Below are 23643 nucleotides of genomic sequence, written 5' to 3' on the forward strand. Positions count from 1 at the left end.
TGTGGCTGCAGGGAGTTTATGTCAGCTATTGCCATGCTCTGGTGTAAGCGCTGTGTTTTTGGCCACTGTCCCCCCACGTTGTGTGTTTGTGTTGACACCTGGGATCATTTTCTTTCTTTTTTTCTATGCAAGTTCATTGATTTCAGAGAGGAAGGGAGGGAGAGAGAGAAGCACCAATGAGGAGAGAATCATGGATCGGCTGCCTCCTGCACGCTCCACACTGGGGATCAAGCCACAACCCGGGCATGGACCCTGACCAGGGATCAAACCGTGACCTCCTGGTTCATAGGTCAATGCTCAACCGAGCCACCTCGGCTGGACAAGGGGGATCATTCTCTTTAGAACCTTGGCCCTGCCTGGCTGGTGCGGCTCAGTTTGTTGGAGTATCGTCCCGCACAGCAAAAGGCTGCAGGTCCCATTCCTGGTCAGGGCACACCCCGAGGTTGTGAGTTCGAGCCCCTTTTTGGGTGGGGGCAACCGATTTGATGTTTCTCCCTCCCACTCTCCCTTCCTCCCTCTGTAAATAAAATTTAAAAGGCATGTCCTCAGGTGAGAATTAAAGAATAAAAAAAAAACAATGGTGACGGGGCGTGGACCAGATGGCCAGGCACACACAGCCGCGGCGGCGCCCGGGCCCCGCGGCCACTCAGGTCAGGCCTGGCCTGCGGCATTCCGGTTAGGAGCCAGTGGAGCGGCGCCCGGGATCCTGCGGGAAGCAGACAGCGCATCCACCCCGGGGCCCCCCGGGTGTCTGTGCGAAGCTCCTCGCAGGACTGCTGTCCACGGTGGGAGCCTCGTGCCACCCCCGCATGGCCCCAGCTCACCTGTCCCTCTTGCCCCAAGGGGTCAACGAGTTGAACGTGTTTGTGGATCTGGCGTTCATCTTCGCGGGCGAGAATGACATGGACGTGGACCGCGTGGCCTGCTTCCATGATGCCGTCCAGGGCTACAGTTCTCTGCTCTACAAGCTGGACGCTAGCGCAGATTTCCGAGAGTTTGAGCGACACCTGAAGGAGCTGTGGAAGGCGCTGGAAAACGACCCGCACCTGCCCAGTAAGCTGGTGAGTCTCGTTCCCAGGGCGCGGCTCGGTTCCTGGGGGTTCGGCCACGGCCGTGCACCACCCGCACCACGTGTCGAGTCCCACGTGGGGCAGGTGGTGCACGCATATGGAAACGCTTTCTCCGGCACCTGTGTCCCAAAGTCGGATCCAAACCACATGGAAATACAAGGAATTTTACTAGGCAACCTCAGGCGGCACTCAAAATTCAATAAATCTAGAAGTTTTCTCATAACAACGTAAATTTACATTAAATGAGTTATATTATGCGAATGATGTCATAATATCCAAATAGGCCTTGGTAGAAAAGAGGTTCCCCACCCCTGATTGAAGGCTCGTTTCCTCCGGGTCCGAGGAGAGCCCTCTCCGTAACTGGCCTCCTGGGCACACCTGTGGCCGTGGCCGGACAGCTGCATCCGCGGGGCGGGGGGCAATGGAGTAAGCGGACGAGGAAGCACCCCCAACGCCTGGGGTGACCACACCTGAGAAGGGAGAGAACTCAGCCCGCTTTCTCTCCCGTCCCACAGCGGGATTCCGCCCGGAACCTGGGCTGGCTGAAGACGGTGAAGGAGAGCCACGGCTCAGTGGAGCGCTCGTCGCTGTCACTGGCCAGAGCCATCAACTGCAGAGGCACCTATGTGATCCAGGCGCCCGCCGAGGGCCAGCAGGTGAGCGCCCACTCCCGGGCATACCCACACCACAGCCGTGCCCATTCCCCAGGCATGTCCACTCCTGGACACGCCCACATCATGACCATGCCCACACCCTGGCCGCACCCACTCCTGGACATACCCGCTCACCTGACACACCCATATCTGACCACGCCCACATCATGGCCACACACACAGTGTGGCCACAGACACACTGGGCATGCCCACTTCCCCTGAACACCCACACCCAGAGTGGGCTAGACAGGCTGCTGTCAATGGGGGTGGGTTTCTCCCCCTGGAAAACCACCCTCCACCTGTCCTGTCCCGCAGGTCTCCGCAGACACTGTTCTATGTCTACTCCTCCCCGAGAGCCACCAGGGCCGCCAGGAGCTGCGCAGTTACTCCCTGGAAGAGCTGAAGGAGCTGATGAACAAGCTGATGCTCATGTCGGGCAAGAAAGACCACAACAGCGCTGGCGTGGAGGAGTTCTCTGAGGTGGGTCTGCGTCCGGCCAGCCGTGGGGTCCAGCTCCTCAGTCGGGGCTGGGGGACTCCCTGCCGAGTGTCCCCAGGATGGCCGGAAGGGTTTGAGTTTGGGTTTGATCACTAGGAATTGCCCTGCCCTGAAATCCAAGGGTCTACAGGGTGCGTGTCACCCAAACTCAGGGCCCGGAGGGGCGACTCAGGTGTGACAGGTCCTTCTGTTTGTTTTGCTTTTTTAGTACTTTTATTGATTTCAGAGAGGAAGGGAGAGGGAGAGAGAGAGAGAGAAACATCAATGATGAGAGAGAATCACTGATCGGCTGCCTCCTGCAACCCTGCACTGGGGATCAAGCCCACAACCCGGGCATCGAACTGTGACCTCCTGGTTCATAGGTTTATACTCAACCTCGGAGCCACGCCGGCCAGGCTGTGACAGGCCCTGTGGTTAGTGATCCCTTCTTCATATCCTGAGAGACCACTGTCCCTAAATCTGCTGCCCCGAGAGGCGTGGACCCGGACACAATCCTTAGAAAGAAACTGAAATTGCCTCCCTGAGTCCCCCAATCAGCAAGAATCCAGTGAACACGCAGGTGGGCGGCCTGCGCGGGTGCTGGAAGGGACCGTGGGAGGAGGCCTATAGGAACAGCCTCTCCATTTTGTTACAAGGCTTTTCTTTTAAAGTTCATTTGCACGTTTTAAAAAAATACATTTTTATTGATTTCAGAGAGGAAGGGAGAGGAAGAGAGAGAGAAACATTCATGATGGGAGAGAATCATGCTCCGGCTGCCTCCTGCCGGCCCCACACTGGAGATCGAGCCCACAACCCCGGCCTGTGCCCTGACGGGGAATGGAACCATGGCCTCCTGGTTCCCAGGTGATGCTCAGCCACGGAGCCACTTGCACTTCCTGCCCGGTGGCCTGAGGAAGAGGGTCTGTAGGGAGGAAGTCAGGCTCTGGGCGCAGCGCCCCCGCCCTCTGGCTCAGGGTCTGCTGCCGCCTCTGTCTGGCTCAGCCCCTGAGGCCCGCCTCCCGTTTCCCTCGGTGACAGGTGTTCTGCAATGTGCAGAGGCTGGTGCAGGCCTTCCTGAACCTGTACTCTGCCGGGAGCTTTCTGTTTCGGGCCTGGAAGGTGCAGGTGCACTGCGGCCACCCCGAGCCCGTCCGCATGCACTTCCGGCTGCCCCCATTGTCGCTGCGGGGGGGCGAGCCCCTGGTCCCACTGCTGGAGGCGCTGTGCCGGCGGATGGAGCGCTTCTTGGACGAGTGGGAGGCGGTTGTGGCGCAGAAGCGAGCGGAGCACTTTTACCTCAACTACTACACTGCCGAGCAGCTGGTGCACCTGAGCACGGAGCTGGCGCGGCAGCCGCCCGGGCCCACCGCCCTCGCCATGCTGTCCTTCATCAAACGCCAGTGCACCCCGCGGGACGTCGCGGAGGCCTTCAGGGACCCCGATGGCGATGGCGATGGCGATGGCAATGGCCGGGCTGCCATGCATGAGCTGCGGACAGTGATGGAGAGATTGCCCATCCTGCTCCTCAGTGCGTCCGGCCTGGTGGACAAGCTGGGGGTCATCATGGAGCAGTTCCTGGGGTGCACGCGTGCCTTCTTGCCCCACTGCCTGGACCTGGAGGCCCTGGGCCGTGGCCTGGCGCGTCTGGCGGCCATGGGCGGGCCCCCCGTAATGCGGGGGCTCCCCAAAGGCCTGCAGGCCGGCCAGCCCAACCTCATCGTCTGCGGCCACTCGGAGGTGCTGCCGGCCGCCCTGGCCCTGTACATGCAGAGCCCGGAGCAGCCGCTGCCCACCTACGACGAGGTGCTGCTGTGCGCGCCGGGGACCGCGTTCGAGGAGGTGGCGCTGCTGCTGCGCCGCTGCCTGAGCCCGGGCGCCCCCGGCCGCCGCGTGTACAGCCTGCTGTTCGCAGACCAGCTGAGCTACGAGGTGGCCCGCCGGGCGGAGGTGCTGCTCCGGGGCCTGTGCACTGGGCCGCACCGGGAGGACTTCCAGCTCGTCCTGGTCTGCGACTGCGAGCGGGAGCACTGCTACCTGCCCTCGGCCTTCAGCCAGCACAGAGTCCCCGCCACCCCCCAGGCGCCCCTCACGGCCGCCCAGGACTACCTGGCCCGCCACTACCAGGTCCCCAGGGGGCCCCCGTCAGCCGCCGCCGCCTTCAAGGACCGGATGTGTGTGGGGATCGTGGCCTCGGCGAGAGCGGGTGTCGGTAATAACAGCGGCTGCGGGGACGGCTCTCCCCTGTCCCCGGGGTGGAGGGGACACTGACAGCCAGCCACCTCCCTTCTCCAAGCAGCCTCTTCCTGTTCGCTTGTTCCCAGTGACTTTAGAGAGTGGGAAGGAGAGAGGTGGAGAGAGAGAGAGAAACATCGATGTGAGAGGGATAGGGATGGGTTGCCTCCCACTTGCTCTGGCCAGGTTATCAAACCTGCAACCCAGGTACGAGCCTTTGATTGGGAATCAAACCTGAGACCCTTCTGTGCGCAGGTCTGTGCTCCAACTGCTGCGCTATACCAGCAGGGCTTCTGTTTGTCTTGTTTTTTGATTTATATTCTTTTTTAAATATGTTTTTATTGGTTTCAGAGAGGAAGGGAAAGAGAGAGAAACATCAATGTTGAGAGAGAATCACTGATTGGCTGCCTCCTGCATGGCCCCCTTCTGGGGATCCAGCCGCAACCTGGGACCCTTCAGTCCTCAGGCTGACGCCCTATCCACTGAGCCACACCGGCAGGGCTCCTGTCTGTTTGGTTTTACCCTGCACTGGCCGCTTCGGGGTGATGTGGGTCGTGAGCAGGGGAGGTAAGACCTCCTTTGGAGAGGAAGCAGGTGCCTATTCTCCCTTCAGTCCCGACCCGTTTCCGCCCAGTGACTTTACCCCATTCCGGTCCTGCGCATCCCCGGCACACGCAGGGCACGCTCACCTCGCGCCGCTGGTCCCGGGAAACGGGGACGTGAGCAGGAAACAGCGAGGAAACCGAGGGCCCTCCGCCCCAGGCCACGTGGCATCCGTGTGGAGTTGTGCACGCAGAGAGCTTGCACGAAATCTCCCCTCCTCCGTGGCCCGAGGCCCAGGCCCCGATTTCCACGCGCTCACTTTTATTGCAGGAAAGTCTCTCTACGTGAAGCGATTGCACAGAACTCTGCAGAAAAAGTTTCCCGGGAAGCAGGTGCCTCTCAAAGTCATCCGCCTGCTGGACCCGCAGGTGGACGAGAGCCAGGTCCTGGGCTCCCTGCTGCCCTTCCTGGACCCCAAGTGTCAGACGAGCCCCGCCATGTTCCACCTGGACGTGACCTCCTCGGTGAGGGCCTGGGTCGCCACCAGTGGCCACGGCGGGAAAGACACAGTGGCTCCTCTGTCCCGTCCCGCCTCCTTCCCATCATAAAAGTGTCTCTATCGCCCGGCCGGCGTGGCGCAGGGGCTGAGCGTCCACCTGTGAACCAGGTCACAGTTGGATTCCCGGTCAGGGCCTGGACTGCAGGCTCTGCCCCCAGGGGGAGGCGTGCAGGGGACAGCTGATCCTGATTCTCCCTCGTCATAGATGATTCTCTCTCTCCCCCTCTCCCTTTCTCTCTGAAATAAAAAATAAAAACCCCACATATTAAAAAAAAAAAAAAAAAAAGAAAAAAAGAAAGAAAAAAAAGAAAAAGAAAAGAATTTCTTTAGCATGACTTGATATTCAGTCCCATTATGCCCAATAACAGAATAACAAGGTTCTCAGGGCAGGGGCTGGTCTTTCAGTAAAATAAATAAATAAATAAATAAATTTTAAAAAATATATATATATATGTATATATGTATATGTATGTATATATATACATATATATACACACACACATATATATATATTAATGTATTTTTATTGATTTCAGAGAGGAAGGGAGAGGGAGAGAGAGAGAAACATCAATGATGACAGAGAATCATTGGCTGCCTCTGCACGTCTCCCACTGGGAATCAAGCCCAAAACCCGGGTCTGTGCTCCCGACTGGAATTGAAATTAGGACCCCTCAGTCCGGAGGCCAACACTCTCCCACTGAGCCACACCAGCCAGGGCTTGTGAGTAAATACTGACAGCGCGTGTGGTTCTCTCTCCAGGTGCAGGATGGGGTCTGGGCGTTTCTCTTCAAGCTCCTGGTGCTGCAGTACTTAATGGACTCGAGCGGGAAAATGTGGCTTCGGAGCCCGAGCCACTTATACATCATCGAGATCCTGGAAGGGCACACGGCGCTGCCTACGAGGTCTTCCAAGACGGTGCGCACCCAGGGCCTGTCCCGTCGGGGGATGGGCTCCTTCCTGCATCCTCACCACCCCCCACCTCTGCCTTAGCCAGGCGGCTGAGTGCAGGGTGAGACAAGAAAAGTCCGACTTTGCTTTAAATGCCTGGAATGAAAGTTTTTTTTATGTCCTCACCTGAGGATATGTCTTTATTTTATTTTTATTTTTTAAAATATATTTATATTGAGGAAGAGATGAAGGAAGAGGGCACCCCTGTGCCATGCCAGCCAGGCATTTTTATTGATTTTAGAGAGAGAGAGAAACATCTATGTGAGAGAGAAACATGGATCGGTTGCCTCCCACAGATTCCCAACCGTGGTCAAACCTGCAACCTGGCTATGTGCCCTGACCGGGAATCGAACCTGCAACCTTTCAGGACGACATTCAACCCACTGAGCCACAGCGGCCAGGGCCATTGCCTCGATTTCTCAGCAAAAGGGAGTTCGATGCTTGCGCACTCATGCATAAGGGGGAGCTCTCGTTTCGGGGGCTCGGGTGCAAGCACCTCCTCGTGGGACGGCCGCTCCCACAGAGCCTGAGTGTGCGGGGCAGCCACCGGAGCCGGGCGTCTGCAGGCATTGCTTCCAGAAACATGGCTTTTCACGCAGGCCTGTGCGATAGAGCACGCGAAAGCTTCAAACACCAAAGCATGTGTTTGTTTTTTATTTTTTTCCCCTTTTTGTTTGTTTATTTGTTTGTTTGTTTATTTTAAATTATTTTTTAATGTTTTAAGCTTCCACTTTTAGATTTTTAAAAAATATATTTTAATGATTTTTCACAGAGAGGAAGAGAGAGGGATAGAGAGTTAGAAACATCGATGAGAGAGAATCATCGATCAACTGCCTCTTGCACACCCCCCACTGGGGATGTGCCCGCAACCAACGTACATGCCTTTGCCCGGAATCGAACCCGGGACCTTTCAGTCCGCAGGCCGATGCTCTATGCACTGAGCCAAACCGGTTACGGCACCCCTTTTTGTTTTTTAATAAAAATACTTTTTAATGGATTTCAGAGAGGTAGAAAGAGAGAAACATTAATGAGGAGAGAGAACAATGGACCGGTTGCCTCCTGCACACCCCCCACTGGGGATGGAGCCCGTGACCCGGGCCTGTGCTCTGACCAGGAATCAAACCCCGACCTCCTGGTTCATTGGTCAGCACTCAACCACTGAGCAACCCAGCCGGCAGAAGCATCTGTTGGAAGTCCAGCTTGTAACGGTTTTCTTCACCTCTCTCCTTCCCAGAGGACACGTGCCCCCCAGTTTCGTCTGCTGGACGTCTTCCCTAAGGTCACCTGCCGGCCCCCCAAAGAAGTGATGGAAATGGAGCTGAGCCTCAAGCGGCACTCAAGGGAGCCGGGCATGGACCCCACCGAGTTCTGCAGCGAAACCTTTCAAAGACCTTTCCAGTATCTGAAGCGGTTCCATCAGAGCCAGAACCGGAACCTGGACACGTTCACGTACCAGAAGGACCGGGTGGAGGGCACCCCCCAGGAGTGCCTGCAGCACCTGCTCTTGTACTGCGGGGTGCTCGACCCGTCCTGGGCGGAGCTGTGCAACTTCGCCCGCTTCCTGAACTACCAGCTCAGGGACTGCGAGGCCTCCGTCTTCTGCAACCCCGAGGTGGTTGGGGACACGCTGCAGGGCTTCAAGGACTTCGTGGTGACCTTCATGATCTGCATGGCGAGAGACTTCGCCACCCCGACGCTGCGCATGTCGGACCAGAGCCCCGGGGCGCATGCGGTCGCCATGGACGGGGTCACCGAGGAGGACATCGCCCCGTTCTCTCTCCGCCGGCGGTGGGAGTCGGAGCCCCACCCGTACCTGTTCTTCAACGGGGACCGCGTCTCCATGACCTTCATTGGCTTCCACCTGGAGCCCAACCAGACGGGCACCTTCGACGCCGTGGACCCCGAGAGCAAGAGGGTGATCAAGAGGGACGTGCTGACGAGGGAGCTGTACGAGGGGCTGCGGCTGCAGGGCGTGCCCTTCAACGTGGACTTCGACGCGCTGCCCCGGCACAAGAAGCTGGAGTGGCTCTGCCTGGCGCTGGGCATCCAGTGGCCTGTGGACCCCGACGACACCTACGAGCTCACGACGGACAACATGCTGAAGATCCTGGCCGTGGAGATGCGCTTCCGCTGCGGGATCCCCGTCATCGTCATGGGGGAGACCGGCTGCGGGAAGACGCGGCTCATCCGCTTCCTCAGCGAGCTGCGGCGCGGGGGCGCCGACGCCGAGACCCTGCAGCTGGTCAAGGTCCACGGCGGGACGAGCGCCGACATGATCTACGACAAAGTGCTGGCGGCAGAGGCCCTCGCCCAGCTCAACAGGAGCGAGCACGGGCTGGACACCGTCCTGTTCCTGGACGAGGCCAACACCACGGGCGCCATCAGCTGCATCAAGGAGGTCCTGTGTGACCGCACGGTGGGCGGCCAGCCGTTGGCCGAGGACTCGGGCCTGCACGTCATCGCGGCCTGCAACCCCTACCGCAAGCACTCCCCGGAGATGATCGCCCGCCTGGAGGCGGCCGGGCTGGGCTACCGCGTGCGCGCGGAGGAGACGGCGGACCGGCTGGGCGCCACCCCGCTGCGGCAGCTGGTGTACCGCGTGCACGCGCTGCCGCCCAGCCTGGTGCCCCTGGTGTGGGACTTCGGGCAGCTCAACGACGCCACGGAGAGGCAGTACATCCGGCAGATCGTGCGGAGGCTGGTGGGCGGCACCCCCATCGGCCCCGCGGAGGAGATCATCATCGCCAACGTGCTCTACGCCTCCCAGCGCTTCATGCGGAGACGGGAGAACGAGTGCAGCTTCGTCAGCCTGCGGGACGTGGAGCGCTGCGTGCGGGTCTTCCGCTGGTTCTACGACCACAGCGAGATGCTCCTGTCCCAGCTGGCCGCCTTGGCCGGCGAGCCCGGCGGCGCCAGGCCCGATGACTCCGACCCTGACCCCGACTCCGACCCCGACTCCAACCCCGACCCCGACTCCGACCCCAGGAGCGACCCGGTGCTCTGGTCGCTGGTGCTGGCCGTCGGCGTGTGCTACCACGCCTCTCTGGAGAAGCAGGACGCCTACCGCAGAGCCATCTGCAGGCTCCTCCCGCCGCCCTTCGACAGCAGCAAGGCCGTGCTGGACGCCATCACGCGGACGCAGGACCTCTTCCTGGAGGGCGTGTCTCTGAGGAAAACGGTCGCCAAGAACCTGGCCCTGAAGGAGAACGTCTTCATGATGGTCATCTGCATCGAGCTGAAGATCCCGCTCTTCCTGGTGGGCAAGCCCGGCAGCTCCAAGTCCCTCGCCAAGACCATCGTGGCGGACGCCATGCAGGGCCCGGCCGCCCCCTCGGAGCTCTTCCGGCGCCTGAAGCAGGTCTACCTGGTGTCGTTCCAGTGTAGCCCGCACTCCACCCCGCAGGGCATCGTGGGCACCTTCAAGCACTGCGCCCGCCTGCAGCAGGGCCGGGACCTGGAGCAGTACGTGTCCGTGGTGGTGCTGGACGAGGTGGGCCTGGCCGAAGACTCGCCCCAGATGCCCCTCAAGGCCCTGCACCCGCTGCTGGAAGACGGGTGCATCGAAGACGACCCCGCCCCCCACAAGAAGGTGGGCTTCATCGGCATCTCCAACTGGGCCCTGGACCCAGCCAAGATGAACCGGGGCATTTTCGTGTCCCGCGGCAGCCCCAGCCAGAAGGAGCTCATCGAGAGCGCCCTGGGGATCTGCGCGTCCGAGCCCCTGGTGCAGCGGCGGATCCAAAGGTACTTCCTGCCGCTGGCCAGAGCCTACGAGGCGGTGTGCGCGAAGCAGGACAAGGAGTTCTTCGGGCTCCGAGACTACTACAGCCTCATCAAAATGGTCTTCGCCGCCGCCCAGGCCAACAGGACTCTCTCCCCGCGAGACATCGCGCAGGCCGTGCTCCGGAACTTCAGTGGCAAAGACGAGATCCAGGCTCTGGACATCTTCGCCGTCCACTTGCCCGAGGCGAAGCTCCCCGCGGCGGAAGTCAGCACCCCGCAGCTGATCCGGCAGAACCTGCGCAGCGACCTCCGGAGGGCGCCGGGCGCGGGGCCCGGAGATCCCGAGTCCCGCTACCTGCTGGTGCTGACCAGGAACTACGTGGCCCTGCAGATCCTGCAGCGGACGCTCTTCGGCGAGGACCAGCAGCCCGAGATCATCTTCGGGTCCAGCTTCCCCCGGGACCAGGAGTACGCGCAGGTCTGCAGGAACATCAACCGTGTGAAGATCTGCATGGAGACGGGCAAGATGGTGGTGCTGCTCAACCTGCAGAACCTCTACGAGAGCCTCTACGACGCCCTCAACCAGTACTACGTCTACCTCGGGGGCCAGAAGTACGTGGACCTGGGCCTGGGGACCCACCGGGTCAAGTGCCGGGTGCACCCCGACTTCCGCCTCATCGTCATCGAGGAGAAGGACGTGGTGTGCGAGCACTTCCCCATCCCCCTCATCAACCGGCTGGAGAAGCACTACCTGGACCTCAACACGGTCCTGGAGCCGCGGCAGCGGCGCCTGGTGGAGGAGCTCAAGGGCTGGGTGGACAAGTTCACCGACGTCTCCGCGGGGCGGGCCCACGCCCGGTACAGCCCCTCCGACGTCTTCGTCGGCTACCACGCCGACACCTGTGCCTCGGTGGTGCTCCAGGTCATCGAGCGGCTCGGGCCTGAGGCCCTGAGCCACGAGCGTTACCAGAAGGTCCTGGAGGACGCCAAGCTGGTGCTGCTGGACTGCGCCACGCCCGACGCCATCGTCCGGCTCAGCGCGTCCGCGCTAGGCAAGAGCGCCGCGCAGGCGCTGTCGCGAGAATACTATTCCGGGCAGCAGCACGACTCCTTCACCGACTTCCTGCAGGCTCACCTCCGGGGGCCCGGCCCGGAGCACCACCCTGTCTTCACGGAGGTGATTGTCTCCCCGCGCTGCCACCCTCACCACCTTCCGCCTCAGAGGCCTGGTCCCTGAAGTCAAAGGCTCTTCCCCAGTCGATTCCGGTCCGGGTCTAGGAATCAGAAAAGGACAGGTTGAGACTTTTTAAAAAATACGTTTATTGATGTCAGAGAGGAAGGGAGAGGCAGAGAGAGAGAGAAAAACATCCATGATGAGAGAGAATCACGAATCGGCTGCCTCCTACATGCCCCACAAGCCGGCAACCTGGGCAAGTGCCCTGACTGGGAATGGAACCATGACCACCTGGTTCCGAGGTCAATGCTCACCCACTGAGCCACCCAGCCGGGCCAGGCAGGATCTTTAAGAGCTGGCCCCACAGGGACTGGGAAGGGCGGTTGGGAAAGTATCACAGTGTCGAGAAACGGCAGCGCCCGGGCAGGAGACCAGGAGGGGCTGGAATGGAGCCTCACGCGCTGAGCCAGAGTGCCTCCAGGCGGGGTGAGCGGCCCGGAGGCTCCAGCGAGGGCATGTGGAGGGAGGGATGGGATGGTGAGGGACTGGCGTAGAACGGGCACAGCAGCGAGGAGGCAGCTGGGAACCTGCCAAGTAAGTGAGGATGGGCAGAAAGGAGTTAGCAATACGCTGGCAGAGAGAACGCCTGGTCCCGGGTCAGGGCCGCGGGAGATGGAGGAGTCTGGGGATGACTCCCGAGCTGTTCCTGGATGGCTGGAGGTCCAGTCCATCACATGGAGGATCCTGGAATGAGCAGTGAGTTTGGCGGGGGGGAGGGAGGGTGGTAAATCCCACTCGGTGCCCCTGTCAACCCTGGAGGATGTGACTGTCATGCCTTTGGGTGTCGGAATCGGGAGCTCAGTGGGAAGACCAGCCCTGGGCGGGGTCGGCAGTAGCCAGGCAGCACGCCCATAAGGAGTGTTCTGGCTGCACTGCGCCGAGGGACCCAGTGGCGGCAGAGAGCGCCATCTGGACGTGAAGCAAGATCGCCAGGGAGGAACCTCCACGTGTGTGAGCCCTAAGGGACACTTAGGCTTTCCAGGGGGGCCCAAAGCAGGCGGAGACGCCGAGCCTGGGAAGGAGACCCCATCTTCGGGACAGGGGGTCTTCCCTCCACTGCCTCTGTCCCAGGTCCTGCTCCCCTCCGCACGGCCTCGTTTTTAAAAACTCTGGCCCATGGAAGGTGCTGGCTGACCGTCCGCACGTTTCCGGGATCTAATCCCCGGAGACGTGCAAACAGTCTGCGTTTCCCGACCCCGCAGGTCACCACTTTCTCCAGGCTGCTCACCTGTCGCGACTGTGAGATGCTGGGATCGGAAGTGAACGACAGGGCCCTGAACCCCACCATCCTGTCGCTGCAGCAGTTTGACACCGAGCACTCGTTCCTCAAAGAAGTTCGGTGAGGTCCCGCCGTCCCTCCTCCAGGCCCCGTCCCCTCTGTTTCTCCTCTCAGCTTCGTCCTCGCTGTCCCTCCTCCGGGCCCTGTCCCCGCTGTCCCTCCTGCAGGCTCTGTCCTCAGCCCTGGCCACATCCTGTCGTTTGTGTGGCTGGAGTGACCACGGAGCTGTCAGCAGCGTTGGGTAACAAACGTGAGGACCCGGGACACGGAAAAGGACACTTGCTAACCCTCCAGTGTGTCCCTGTCGCCGCTGTTGTCTCCTGGGCGGGCATCTGCTCCAAGTCCTGGTCCCCGGCCTCACCAGGCAGCGTTGACGGGGGTTATTCTTTCCCCGCTGAGTCCCACTCACTTTGGAAGAGAAGCCACCTGAATAGTTTAATGGCAGCCTCACAGTTCCCATGGGGACGGGGTGGGGCTTTCTCACCCGCTTAGGATGTGTGCTTCCTCCTGTTCCAGAAGCTGCCTGGAGAGCACGGCCACACGGAAGGTCCTCATCATCCAGACGGACTTCGAGGACGGAGTTCACAGTGCCCAGCTCATCGCCTCGGCCAGGTGCGCTCGGTTCTTTCTCTGCGCCGGTGTGTGTGTGTGTGTGTGTGTGTCTTCCCTGGAGGCAGGACAGGATGGTGGCTCACGGGGAAATGAGAATAAGCGGCTCTCCCTCCCCATCGTCCCCAGGCGGCTAGAGGGACGGGAGAAAGAGAAGCAGGGAGGCAGGCTAAGAACACCAACACGGAGACACGCAGGGAGTGGAAACGCTAGCCCCTCGTAGGATGTGAAGGGATGTCTGCCGGCCGGGCTCTGCAGGCCTGTTTGGGTCATGATTGGTTTTAAAGGATACGATTTGGATGATCGCAGGGCCAGGGGCAGGGCCAGGACGTAGGTGATTTCATCTGTATTTCTTGATTGGCTGATAGTGTTTGTCCGGGACATGCGAGGCTTTCAGAACCCTGGTCCCTGTCCCTCGCGTCATGGCTCTCTGGCCCCAGGCTGTCTTCCCTGGGACCTCGCTGCTGGAAATGCAAAGTCCCGATGGCCATGCCCTTGGGGAGGGGAGCGACGCCATCACGGAGCCCTGGGGAGGGTTTCTGATCCAGAAGAAATGCCTCTTCAATGCCGAGGGCCTCGGGGATGGCCCGCACGCCCAGAAGAGGGATAACCACCAGGGCGCACATTCATTTAAAACTGAAAGAAGGCTGCCTGGCCAGCGTGGCTCAGTGGTGAGCGTCAACCTATGAACCTGGAAGTCAGGGCTCGTTTCCCAGTCAGGGCTGACACGCAGGTGGTGGGCTCCATCCCCAGTGTGGAGTGTACAGGAGGCAGCCAATCTGTGACTCTCATCATTGATGTTTCTCTTTCCTTATCCCTTCCTCTCTGAAACCAATTAAAAAAAAAAAAAACTGGAAGAAGGGAGACCCTGCGCTTGGACCTGCCAGCTCCTAGGACACCCTCCAGCCACTCCCACCTTCAGTTTGGGCACTGGCTTTATCTTTGCATCGATTGGTAGCATTTGTTTGTTTCTAAATTTGTTTTGGTTTTGCTTATTTGTTTTAAAAAAAAAATAGGTATTCTGCCATCAATGAAATCAACAAGATACAAGGAAAGAAGGCCTGCATCTTTGTCTACTTCATCACGAAGCTGTCCCGGATGGAAAGTGGCGCGTCCTACGTGGGGTTCCATGGAGGTAGGGCAGACGTGTCTGTGACTGCGGTTACGTGGAGTTCTTTCTTGGGGGCCCCCGGGTGCACGTCTGAGCTGGGACATTGGTATTGGGCTCCGCAGTAGTCATCTCAGATGCGGCTGGGTCTGTTGCCGCTGGTTCCCGCTCCGAGCACCCACCTCCTACTCGCTACTCAGCGCACAGCGCTCCTCAGCGTCCGTGCCCGGGCTCCTCCCGTTTAGTATTTTTTATGTTTCCGTTTTTGGTTGATCCTCACCCAAGCACATGTTTTTCCAGTTAACTTCTAGAGAGAGTGGGAGGGAGAGAGGGAGAGAGCGAAAAACATAAGTGAGAGACACATCGATTGGTGCCTCCCACACTGGCCTGGACCCTGGGGCTGGGGATCGGACCTGTGCCCTTGACTGGGAATCAGCCCCCGCGGTCCTCGGGCAGATGCTCTAACCACTGAACAACCGGCCAGGGCCTCACCGTGTCCACATGGGGAAGTGCAGAGAAAGCGTTCCCCACGCACCAGTGAGGGACACGCTGATACTTTATACCTGCTTTTGCGGGGGGTGCTATCTTAAACCCCCTCTCTGGCTCCCTCCTCCCTCATGGCTCACCAAGTGTTTTCTAGGTGAGAAGGCTGGCGTTCTAGAACCGGCACAGAACGGTTCACCTAGTGACCCACAGGCAGCGGAGAGGCCCAGCCGTGCCCGCCGTGAGGGGGTCTCCGGCTGGCACGGATGTCCGGACGAGGAGCTGAAATGCTAGCTGGGTCAGGGGGGAATTTTATTTCATTTTTATTTATTTCCTTTTTAAAGTATGTTTTTATTGATTTTGGAGAGGGAAGGAGAGAGAGGGAGAGAGGAAGAAACATCAATGATGAGAGAGAATCATGGACCAGCTGTCTCCTGCACGGCCCCCACAAGAGCCCGCAACCCGGGCCTGTGCCCTGACCGGGAATCAAACCGTGACCTGTAGGTTCATGGGTCGACCCTCAGCCACTGAGCCACGACGGCCAGGCTGGCTGGGAGTTTAGACTCCAGGACACGAGTGGCTCCCTCGAGGCTGTGTCAGCCGCGGGACGGGGCCTGTCCCTGCCTCCCGCTCAGGGCGCAGAGACCCGTGGCTTTGCCTCCGCAGGGCTGTGGCGATCCGTGCACATCGATGACCTGCGGAGATCCACGACCATGGTGGCTGACGTGACACAGCTGCAGGACATGACCATCAGCCAGCTGTTTGACCCCCAGCGTACGTGCCGGGATGCCCTGGGCGCACGGCGGGCCTTGGGGGCCGTGGCAGGCGGTTTCCCCAGAGATGGGGGGTCTGTGGGTACAGAAGGCGCAGCGGTGAGCGCCATGGCCAGTGGCATTTGGTGTCCCTACACCCTCAGCGCGAGGGACCCAAGAGCGGCCTCCCGTGGAGGACCTGGGACCCCGAGGCTGAGCTGTGTGCCTGGGCCCCACTCGGGGACTTGCTGGGCCACCTGTGGCCTGACGGGGTTGCCTCCGCAGCAGCTGAGGAGGGACTCGAGGCCAGGAGCGACCAGGAGGAGGCGATGGAAGTGGACACAGATGAACCCGGGGCCAAGGCGGGCAGGGAGGTGGACGGTTCCAAGGCCCAGAGAGGCCACGTGAGTGCAGCTCGCTCCCTGGGCCTCGGGAGCTGCGGGCGCCAGGAATCTGAGGAGCAGACCCCGTGGCAGGTCTGCCTCGCTCTTCGCTCCCCGCTGTGCATGCGGGCGACACCCCAGGACAGGACCCGACTGGGCTCGTCTCCCGGCCGAGTCCTGAGCACACCGAGTCCAGAAGGGAGCCGGGCAGGGGGACGGGGTGGGGGGGACTGTGGCTGACGGCGGCTCCGTGGTGTCCCCAGAGGCCGGCGCTGGACTGCGGCAGCCTCCTGCGCAGCTGCATCCAGAGCGCGGTGGGGCTGCTGCGGGACCCGGGCGAGCGCGGCCAGCGCAACGTGCGGCGCGTGGAGATCCTGCTCGGCCTCCTGGGCGAGGACGCGGGCAACACAGGCAAAGGTGAGCTCCTCTCCGAGCAACCCCAGGAAGGCCCCCACCCCCTCCGGTCCTGGCCGGGCTGCGGGGCCAGCGTGAGGCCAACCACGTCCCCCTGCCGCCCCACAGCCTCCTTCGCGCGGGCGGCCCAGGTGCGCCTCCACCACCTGTTGCTGCGGCAGGAGGAGGGCTGCGTGCTCGGCAGGAAGGACTGGGTGGCGCAGGAGGCCTCCAACCCTGACGCCCTGCAGGAGGCCGGCACCTTCAGGTACGGACCACGGCCCCGGGCTGCGAGCGGGCGGCTGGCGAGCCCCCGGCGGGTCACAGGCCGGCGGGTCACACGGCAGTGGGTGGCAGGCAGGCGGGTCACACGGCAGTGGGTGGCAGGCAGGCAGGTGAGGGCGGGCAGGCAGCGGGCAGGTCAGAACCGCCTTTCACCTAACCTGCCTGTGCACAGGCTGCCGGGCGAGGAGCCCAGGGCTGGGGGACTTCATAAAGCCGTGGCCATTCACATTTAATTTGAATTTCACAAAAGAAAAAGAAGCCGATGATCGCTGAGCTCACAGACATTTCCTAGACCACAGCTCCGTGCCCTGGGCTTCCCTCAGCGAGAGCGGCAGGGCTGGCTGCTCCCGGGCACGTGCTCAGCCCGGGGTACAGACGGCTTCTCGCCGGGAAAGAGGAGGTCGTTGGCCCAGCCCCACGGGCACGAACACGCGGTTCTGGAAACATTGCAGCCCTCCTGTGCCATTAGTTAACGTCAGCCCTGACTCTCCCAGAACCCGCTCAAAGCCCCAAAAGGGGGTGCACAGAGGGTCCGTTTCCTGATGATTGCAGACTGGCTGCCCAACAGGAGCAGGGGCACTCCGCTCTGGGCCAGGGTCTGAAATCAGGGTGTCGGGGGCTGTGCTCCCTCCGGGGGAGGGGGTCCAGGCAGGGTGCTTCCTGCCTCTTCAGCTTCTGGAGGCTCCTGACCGCATCTCTTCAATCTTCACGTGGCCCTCCTCCATCCTCACGTGATTTCTCACGTGTGTTCATGTGGCCCTGCCCCCATGTTAACCTAAAAAGCATTTTTGTGGGTTTGAGCCAAACTGTTGACAGCACCGGGAAGCAGGGTCTCGGCGTCCGGGAGATGTTCAGGAAGAGGGCAGCTTTCCGCCGTGTTTTGTACAAACAACCCGACATGCATGGCGAGCCTCGTCTCATGTACGGAGCCACGGGGAGATGCTAGCCCTGGTGGCCATGTGCCGCCCGTGGCCCTCTGACCTGGACGGCCCCTCTGCCCGCTGCAGGCACACACTCTGGAAGCGGGTCCAGGGCGCGGTGACCCCTCTGCTGGCCAGCATGGTGGCCATCATCGACAGGGACAGCAACCTGGAGCTGCTGGCCACGCCCGACGCCCCGGCCTGGGTCCGAGAGCTTTGGATGTTCATTTTCAATGACATTAACCTGCTGAGCATCCCTCTGGTGACCAACGATGCCCGGTGAGTGGCGGCTTTCTTTCCGTGGGGGGGGGGGGGGGGGGCGGGGGGAGGGGAGAGCCCTTGCCTGGTGGCCGAATGTCTGTCCCGCATGGGACGCACAGGCGCTGACTTCAGAGCCACAGATGGTCGCTCCTCGCAGCCGACAGGCCCCGGGAGCCGTGATTCTGAGACCTCTGCCTCCTTTGCCACTGACATGGCAGGTGTCGCTAGCGCGGCTGCACGGACGGTGCCCCGTGCCCCTTGCACATGCAGCCGCTCAGCCCGGCCAGGCCCACCCCTGTACCGCTCAGGCTCCCCTAAGCTTCCCATTGGCACTTTGGGGGCTTAGATTCTGGGGTGCAGGGTTAGTAAAGAGAGCAGAGCAGTGGAATTTGGGACCCCAGAGAGACAGAGGGGACAGACACTGCAGGTCCCCAGACTAACCCTCTCCCAGCGAGCCCAGCCGGTCCCAGCAGGCCCGCAGGCCCCCCTCTGCCCTGTTCTGTTTGGGGTGTCTGGAGCCCAGGCCCCCGGGCGGAGAGGCCGGCTGTGGGTGGCTCCTGTTGGTGTCTCAGTGCCTCTCTCTCCGACTGCAGGTCCAACAGCGACATGGCCCACATCCTGGTGCAGAGCCACGCGCAGCGCCCCGGGGAGGCCCGCGGCGCCGTCCCGTTCAGCTGGCGGATCCGCGACTACGTGGAGGAGCTGTGGGTGCAGGCGCAGTACATCTCGGCGGCCGCAGGTGCGCGGGCTGGTGGGCGGCAGGCGAGCCCGCTCCGTCCTCACGTGACTTCCCAGCGAGGGCCGGAGCTGGGGAGGTGTCCCTCCTGAGCCCAGTGGTCAGCTGTCAGCGCTCAGGAAAACCGGCATTCCCCTCTTAATGACCTCATCTTTGCTTTCCTTTTCCTTTTTAAGATATGTTTTTATTGATTTCAGAGGGTGACGGGGGAGAGAAAGAGAGAGAGAGAGAGAGAGAGAGAGAGAGAGAGAGAGAGAGAGAGAGAGAGAGAGAGAGAGAAACATCCATGAGGAGAGAGAATCATGGATCGGCTGCCTCCTGCACGCCCCCCACTGGGGATCGAGCCCGCAACCCCGGCCTGTGCCCTGACAGGGAATCGAACCAGGGCTTCCTGGTTTATAGGTCAGCGCTCAACCACCCAGCCACGCCGGCCAGCCTAAAATAATCGGTTTGGCTCAGTGGTAGAGCATCGGTCTGCGGACTGAAAGGTCCCGGGTTCGATTCCGGTCAAGGGCATGTACCTTGCTTGCAGGCACATCCCCGGTAGGGGGTGTGCAAGAGGCAGCTGGTCAATGTTTCTCTCTCATTGATGTTTCTAGCTCTCTCTCTCCCTTCCTCTCTGTAAAAAAATCAATAAGATATATTAAAAAAAAAAAAAAAAAAAAAAAAGAAAGAAAGAAAGAAAGAAAGAAAGAAAGAAAGAGAAAAAGAAACACAGATCGAGCCAAAACTGGTGTGGCTCAGTGGACAGAGCTTCGGTCTGCGGACTGAAGGGTCCCGGGTTCGATTCCGGTCAGGGCATGTGCCTTCGATTCCCAGTCGGGCACGGGCCCGGGTTGTGGGCTCTATTCCCAGAGCAGGAGGCAGCCGGTCCATGATTCTCTCTCATCAGTGGTGTTTCTATCTCTCTCCCCCTCTCCCTTCCTCTCTGAAACCAGTAAAAATATACTTTTTTTAAAATTAAGGGATTGCCATGGATTGGTGGGACCCCCTCAGGGGTCATGCCCCAGCAGAGGGAGGGGCGCGTGGCGGGCCCTCACCCGCCGCTCTGGGCCCTCGCAGGCCCGGGACCCGGACCGGCCGGGAAGCTGGAGGAGATCTTCCGGCAGACCCCGCTGGGCCGCTTCCTCGCCCGGCTGCCTGCGGAGGCGCGGCGGGAGCTGCTGCGGTCCTACCTGCGGGACTTCCTGCTCCTGACCATGCGGGTGTCCACGGAGCCGGAGCTGGAGGTGAGTGCTGCCGCTGGGCCCCCTGGAACTGCTGCTTCTCTGTGCTCAGTGTCTCAGGGAGCTAAGTAACATTTCACGGCCACCACGGGGTAATGACAGCAGCAGAAACGTCCGCGGGAAGGTGGGCTTCCTTTAAACCTCAGTGCATCGAGCAGGAAAGGACCTATTTGAGGAGCACGCGTGACCGATGTGATAAATTAATACAGCATGATTAGGAATCAAGGAAATCCTCTTACTTTTAAAAATGAAAGTTATGCCTGGCCAGTGTTGCTCAGTGGTCGAATGTCGACCCATGAACCAGGAGGTCAGGGTTCGATTCCTGGTCAGGGCATGTGCTCAGGTTGCAGAATTGATCTCCAGTGGGGGGTGTGCAGGAGGCAGCCAATCCATGATTCTCTCATCTTTGATGTTTTTATCTCCTTTCCTCTCTGAAATCAATAAAAAATATATTGAAACAAAATAAAGTGTGTCCACGTATCTGTGTGTAACTGTGTGTGTGTAACTGTGTGTGTAACTGTGTGTGTGTGTAACTGTATCCTGTGTCTAACTGAGTGTTCTGTGTGTAACTGTGTGTGTGTAACTATGTGTGTAACTGTGTGTGTGTTACTGTGTCCTGTGTCTGAGTGTCCTGTGTGTAACTGTGTGTGTGCAACTGTGTGTGTAACTGTGTGTGATGCACAGACACCCCCTGAAGGCCTGTCTCCCCAGTTCCTACAGATGGCCCTGTGGTCCTGCATCCAGCAGCTGAGAGCAGGCAGCCCCGAGGAGCCCTCCCTCCCGTGGGTGCACCGGGCCTACCAGCACTTCAGGGTCCGGCTGCAGAACTTCTCCAGGATCCTGACCATCCACCCCCCAGTTCTCCACAGCCTGGCTGCAGCCGCCCAGAGCCAGGACCCGGCCGGACCCGAGATGGTAGGGCCGCTATGGGAGGCCTAAGCGGGAGGCGGGGCGGCCGCTCCGAACGTCCACCTGTGCGGAGCGAGAGCTGCTGCGTTCGGGCAGCGAGGAGGGGTGCCCGCCAGGCCTCGGAGTGTGGGGCCTAGAGCTGCAAAGGGGCCGAGCAGCGGCTGAGTCCCCACTCGCCCGCAGGTCCTGGACGCCTGGGCCGCCGTGGCCTGCACGGAGCTGCTGACGCGGGACCTGCTGAAGCCCAGCCCCCAGGCCTGGCTGCGGGCGGTGAAGAGCCTGGCTGTGCCCCTGGAGCTGCTCTGCTCCGAGGGCTACGTGCAGGGGCCGGCGGGCAGGGCCGGCGACCTCATCCGCCAGGTCAGGTGAGCTGGTTCAGTGGAAGGAGGACCAGGGACCCTGCCTGTGGGGCCCCTAACTCCTGCTGGAGACCCTGGGGGGAGAGGACACCGTGCAGGGAGGGGGCAGGACCGCTGTGGCGCGGGCCCCCGGAAAGGACCCCTCGCAGGACGACAGCGTGGGGGGCACAGTCCTGGGCTGGGCTTACGGGCGTGGGCGCAGCGGGACTCACCAGACACAGGCTGGCCCAGCATGTGCCACGCGACAGACGTCCCCAAGGGGCCCAGGGGGAGATCAACATGGTGGAGGGCGGCCCACAGCATGGGGCCACCCTGGCCCGCCTCCGCCCGCCCCCGGCCCCCTCCCCCACACGCCCGGGCTCCCTCCGCCCGCCCCCGGCCCCCTCCCCCACACGCCCGGGCTCCCTCCGCCCGCCCCGGCTCCGGGTCAGCTGAGCGCCTCCTCAGGGGCCTGTGGACGCGCATCTTCTCGGTGGCGCTCTTCGTGGAGCACGTGCTGCTGGGGACGGAGGACCACTCGCCCGAGCTGCGCGCGCTGGTGACCGACTGCGTCTTCTCTCTGGACAAGGTGAGCGGGCGGCGGGCGGAGTGACCGCGGCGTGGCCTCCGCTTGTCTGCAGGGCGCTGTGCGCCTGTCAGCGCCGCAAGGTTGTCTGAAGTGCAAAGGGCAGCGACCTCCCGCACAGGCTCCCGGGCTCCGCGTGGTCACTGCAGGGTCCTGGGCCCTGTCCTCAATGCGGTCCGAGCAGATCCGGCCTGGAAGCCACGTGCCCAGAAGGCACACACTCCCTCCCCCCCACACACACCACTTGCCAAAAGTCAGGACCATTCTAAAAGCCCGAGAGCAGAAACAGGGACGTGGTCAGCCGTCATGGTGCCGGGCAGCTCCCCGGGGAGGGCCTGCATGCAGCGAGGGGGCAGGTGCAGAGGTGGCACGGAGGGACACTGGAGGGGGGCCCGCTGGACCTGCAGCTGGACCTGTGACCTGGTGTCTCTAAAGCGATGTTCCCGCCCTGGTTTCCTCTGGCTGGGCGGTCGATACACAGCAGTCCTTACGTTATCATTTAAAGTTTGAAATCTTTTGTGGGAGGAGGGGTTAGACCTTAAAAACAGGAAGAGGAGCCCGGCCAGTGTGGCTCAGTGGTTGAGTGTTCACCTATGAACCAGGAGGTCACAGTTCGATTCCAGTCAGGGCACAGGCCCAAGTTGTGGGCTCCATCCCCAGTCGGGGGGAGGGGGGGGGTGCAGGAGGCAGCGGATTAGTGATTCTCTTTCATCATGGATGTTTATCTTCCTTCCTCTCTGGTAAGATAGATAGGTAAATAGATAGGTGGGTAGGTAGGTGGATGGGTGGGTGGATGGATGGATAGGTAGGTAGGTAGATAGATAGATAAATGGATAGATGATAGATAGATAGATGGACAGATAGATGGATAGATGATAGGTAGGAAGGTAGGAGGGTAGGGAGATGCATACACACTCTGGCCAGTTTCTCCCAGTGGTTGGAGCATGGCTCATGGACCGAAGGGTCCAGTCAAGGGCAGGCACCTCAGTTGGGGGGGTTCAGTCCCTGGCCCTGGTCAGGGCATGTGTGGGAGGCAACCAATCCATGTGTCTCCTCACAATCTCTTTCTCCCTCCCCTCTTCTCCCTCTCCTCCACTCTGTCTGAAAAAAGTCAATGGAAAAATCCTGGGGTGAGAATCAGAAAGAATGCATCCCTCTCCATCACCAAGACACCAAGAGCATGTGGGATAGCGACACACACACACGCGCGCGCGCACACACACACACACACACACACACACACACACGGCCTCCCGCACAGGTGTCCGCTGGCCGGCCGGGTGGGCATCAGCGCCTGGCCTGGCTGACCCGCCCTCCTCGCTGCTGACCCTCCTCCCGGCCCCTGCCTTGCCCTCCAGTGTCTGCAGGGGAACTCGGACATCAAGACGCTCCCCCCGTTCTCGGCGGTGATGACCGTGCTCTGTGAGTGTAAGGACCGGGCCAGCAGGACCTTCGCTCGGTGAGCTCCCAGCGGCCCCGAGGGAGGGGAGTCTGACCCTCTGGGTTCCTAGCATACCCCCCCACCCCAGCATCTCCGAACCAGTGCTCACCACCGCCCTGGGTCCCAGGTTTGGGATCCAGCCGTGCCCCGTCTGCCTGGGCGACCCGCGCAGCCCCGTCTGCCTGCCCTGCGACCACGTGTTCTGCCTGGACTGCGTCAAGCAGTGGCTCACCGCGGGGCAGATGGCCTGCCCCCTGTGCCTGACGGAGCTGCCCGACGGCTTCTCCCCCACGGTTTCCCAGGAGACGAGGTAAAACACTTGCCCGGCCCTGGCCAGTGTGGCTCAGTGGATAGAGCATCGACCAAAGGGTCCCGGGTTTGATTCTGGTCAAGGGCATGTACCTCAGTGGCAGGCTCTTCCCTGGCCTGGTGTCTCGGAATCACCGTCTCCCCCGTCCCCAACACACACGCTGAAGGGGGGGGCAGTGACGTCAG

The 23643-nt window shown here is 60.9% G+C and overlaps 1 protein-coding gene across 2 annotated transcripts in view; it reads left to right on the forward strand.

Annotated features, from left to right (window-relative positions):
* Nucleotides 1-23643, forward strand: part of RNF213 (ring finger protein 213) — a 73318-nt gene that overhangs the window by 28030 nt on the left and 21645 nt on the right. The window contains exons 22-43 of one of the 2 annotated variants that reach the window (XM_036412165.2): nucleotides 844-1061; nucleotides 1586-1726; nucleotides 2039-2203; nucleotides 3239-4409; nucleotides 5306-5499; nucleotides 6294-6449; nucleotides 7717-11382; nucleotides 12642-12778; nucleotides 13235-13330; nucleotides 14344-14462; nucleotides 15585-15692; nucleotides 15956-16074; nucleotides 16317-16470; nucleotides 16576-16714; nucleotides 17739-17930; nucleotides 18506-18651; nucleotides 19711-19877; nucleotides 20586-20789; nucleotides 20967-21148; nucleotides 21590-21710; nucleotides 23066-23166; nucleotides 23276-23458. In XM_036412165.2, coding sequence (XP_036268058.1) covers nucleotides 844-1061; nucleotides 1586-1726; nucleotides 2039-2203; nucleotides 3239-4409; nucleotides 5306-5499; nucleotides 6294-6449; nucleotides 7717-11382; nucleotides 12642-12778; nucleotides 13235-13330; nucleotides 14344-14462; nucleotides 15585-15692; nucleotides 15956-16074; nucleotides 16317-16470; nucleotides 16576-16714; nucleotides 17739-17930; nucleotides 18506-18651; nucleotides 19711-19877; nucleotides 20586-20789; nucleotides 20967-21148; nucleotides 21590-21710; nucleotides 23066-23166; nucleotides 23276-23458 — 7879 coding nt within the window. The remainder of the gene's footprint in view (nucleotides 1-843; nucleotides 1062-1585; nucleotides 1727-2038; nucleotides 2204-3238; nucleotides 4410-5305; nucleotides 5500-6293; nucleotides 6450-7716; nucleotides 11383-12641; nucleotides 12779-13234; nucleotides 13331-14343; nucleotides 14463-15584; nucleotides 15693-15955; nucleotides 16075-16316; nucleotides 16471-16575; nucleotides 16715-17738; nucleotides 17931-18505; nucleotides 18652-19710; nucleotides 19878-20585; nucleotides 20790-20966; nucleotides 21149-21589; nucleotides 21711-23065; nucleotides 23167-23275; nucleotides 23459-23643) is intronic. The other variant, XM_045572239.1, reaches the window with a different exon arrangement.

Source organism: Pipistrellus kuhlii, unplaced genomic scaffold (assembly GCF_014108245.1).
Source record: "Pipistrellus kuhlii isolate mPipKuh1 unplaced genomic scaffold, mPipKuh1.p scaffold_m20_p_44, whole genome shotgun sequence".
Classification (NCBI taxonomy): Eukaryota; Metazoa; Chordata; class Mammalia; order Chiroptera; family Vespertilionidae; genus Pipistrellus; species Pipistrellus kuhlii.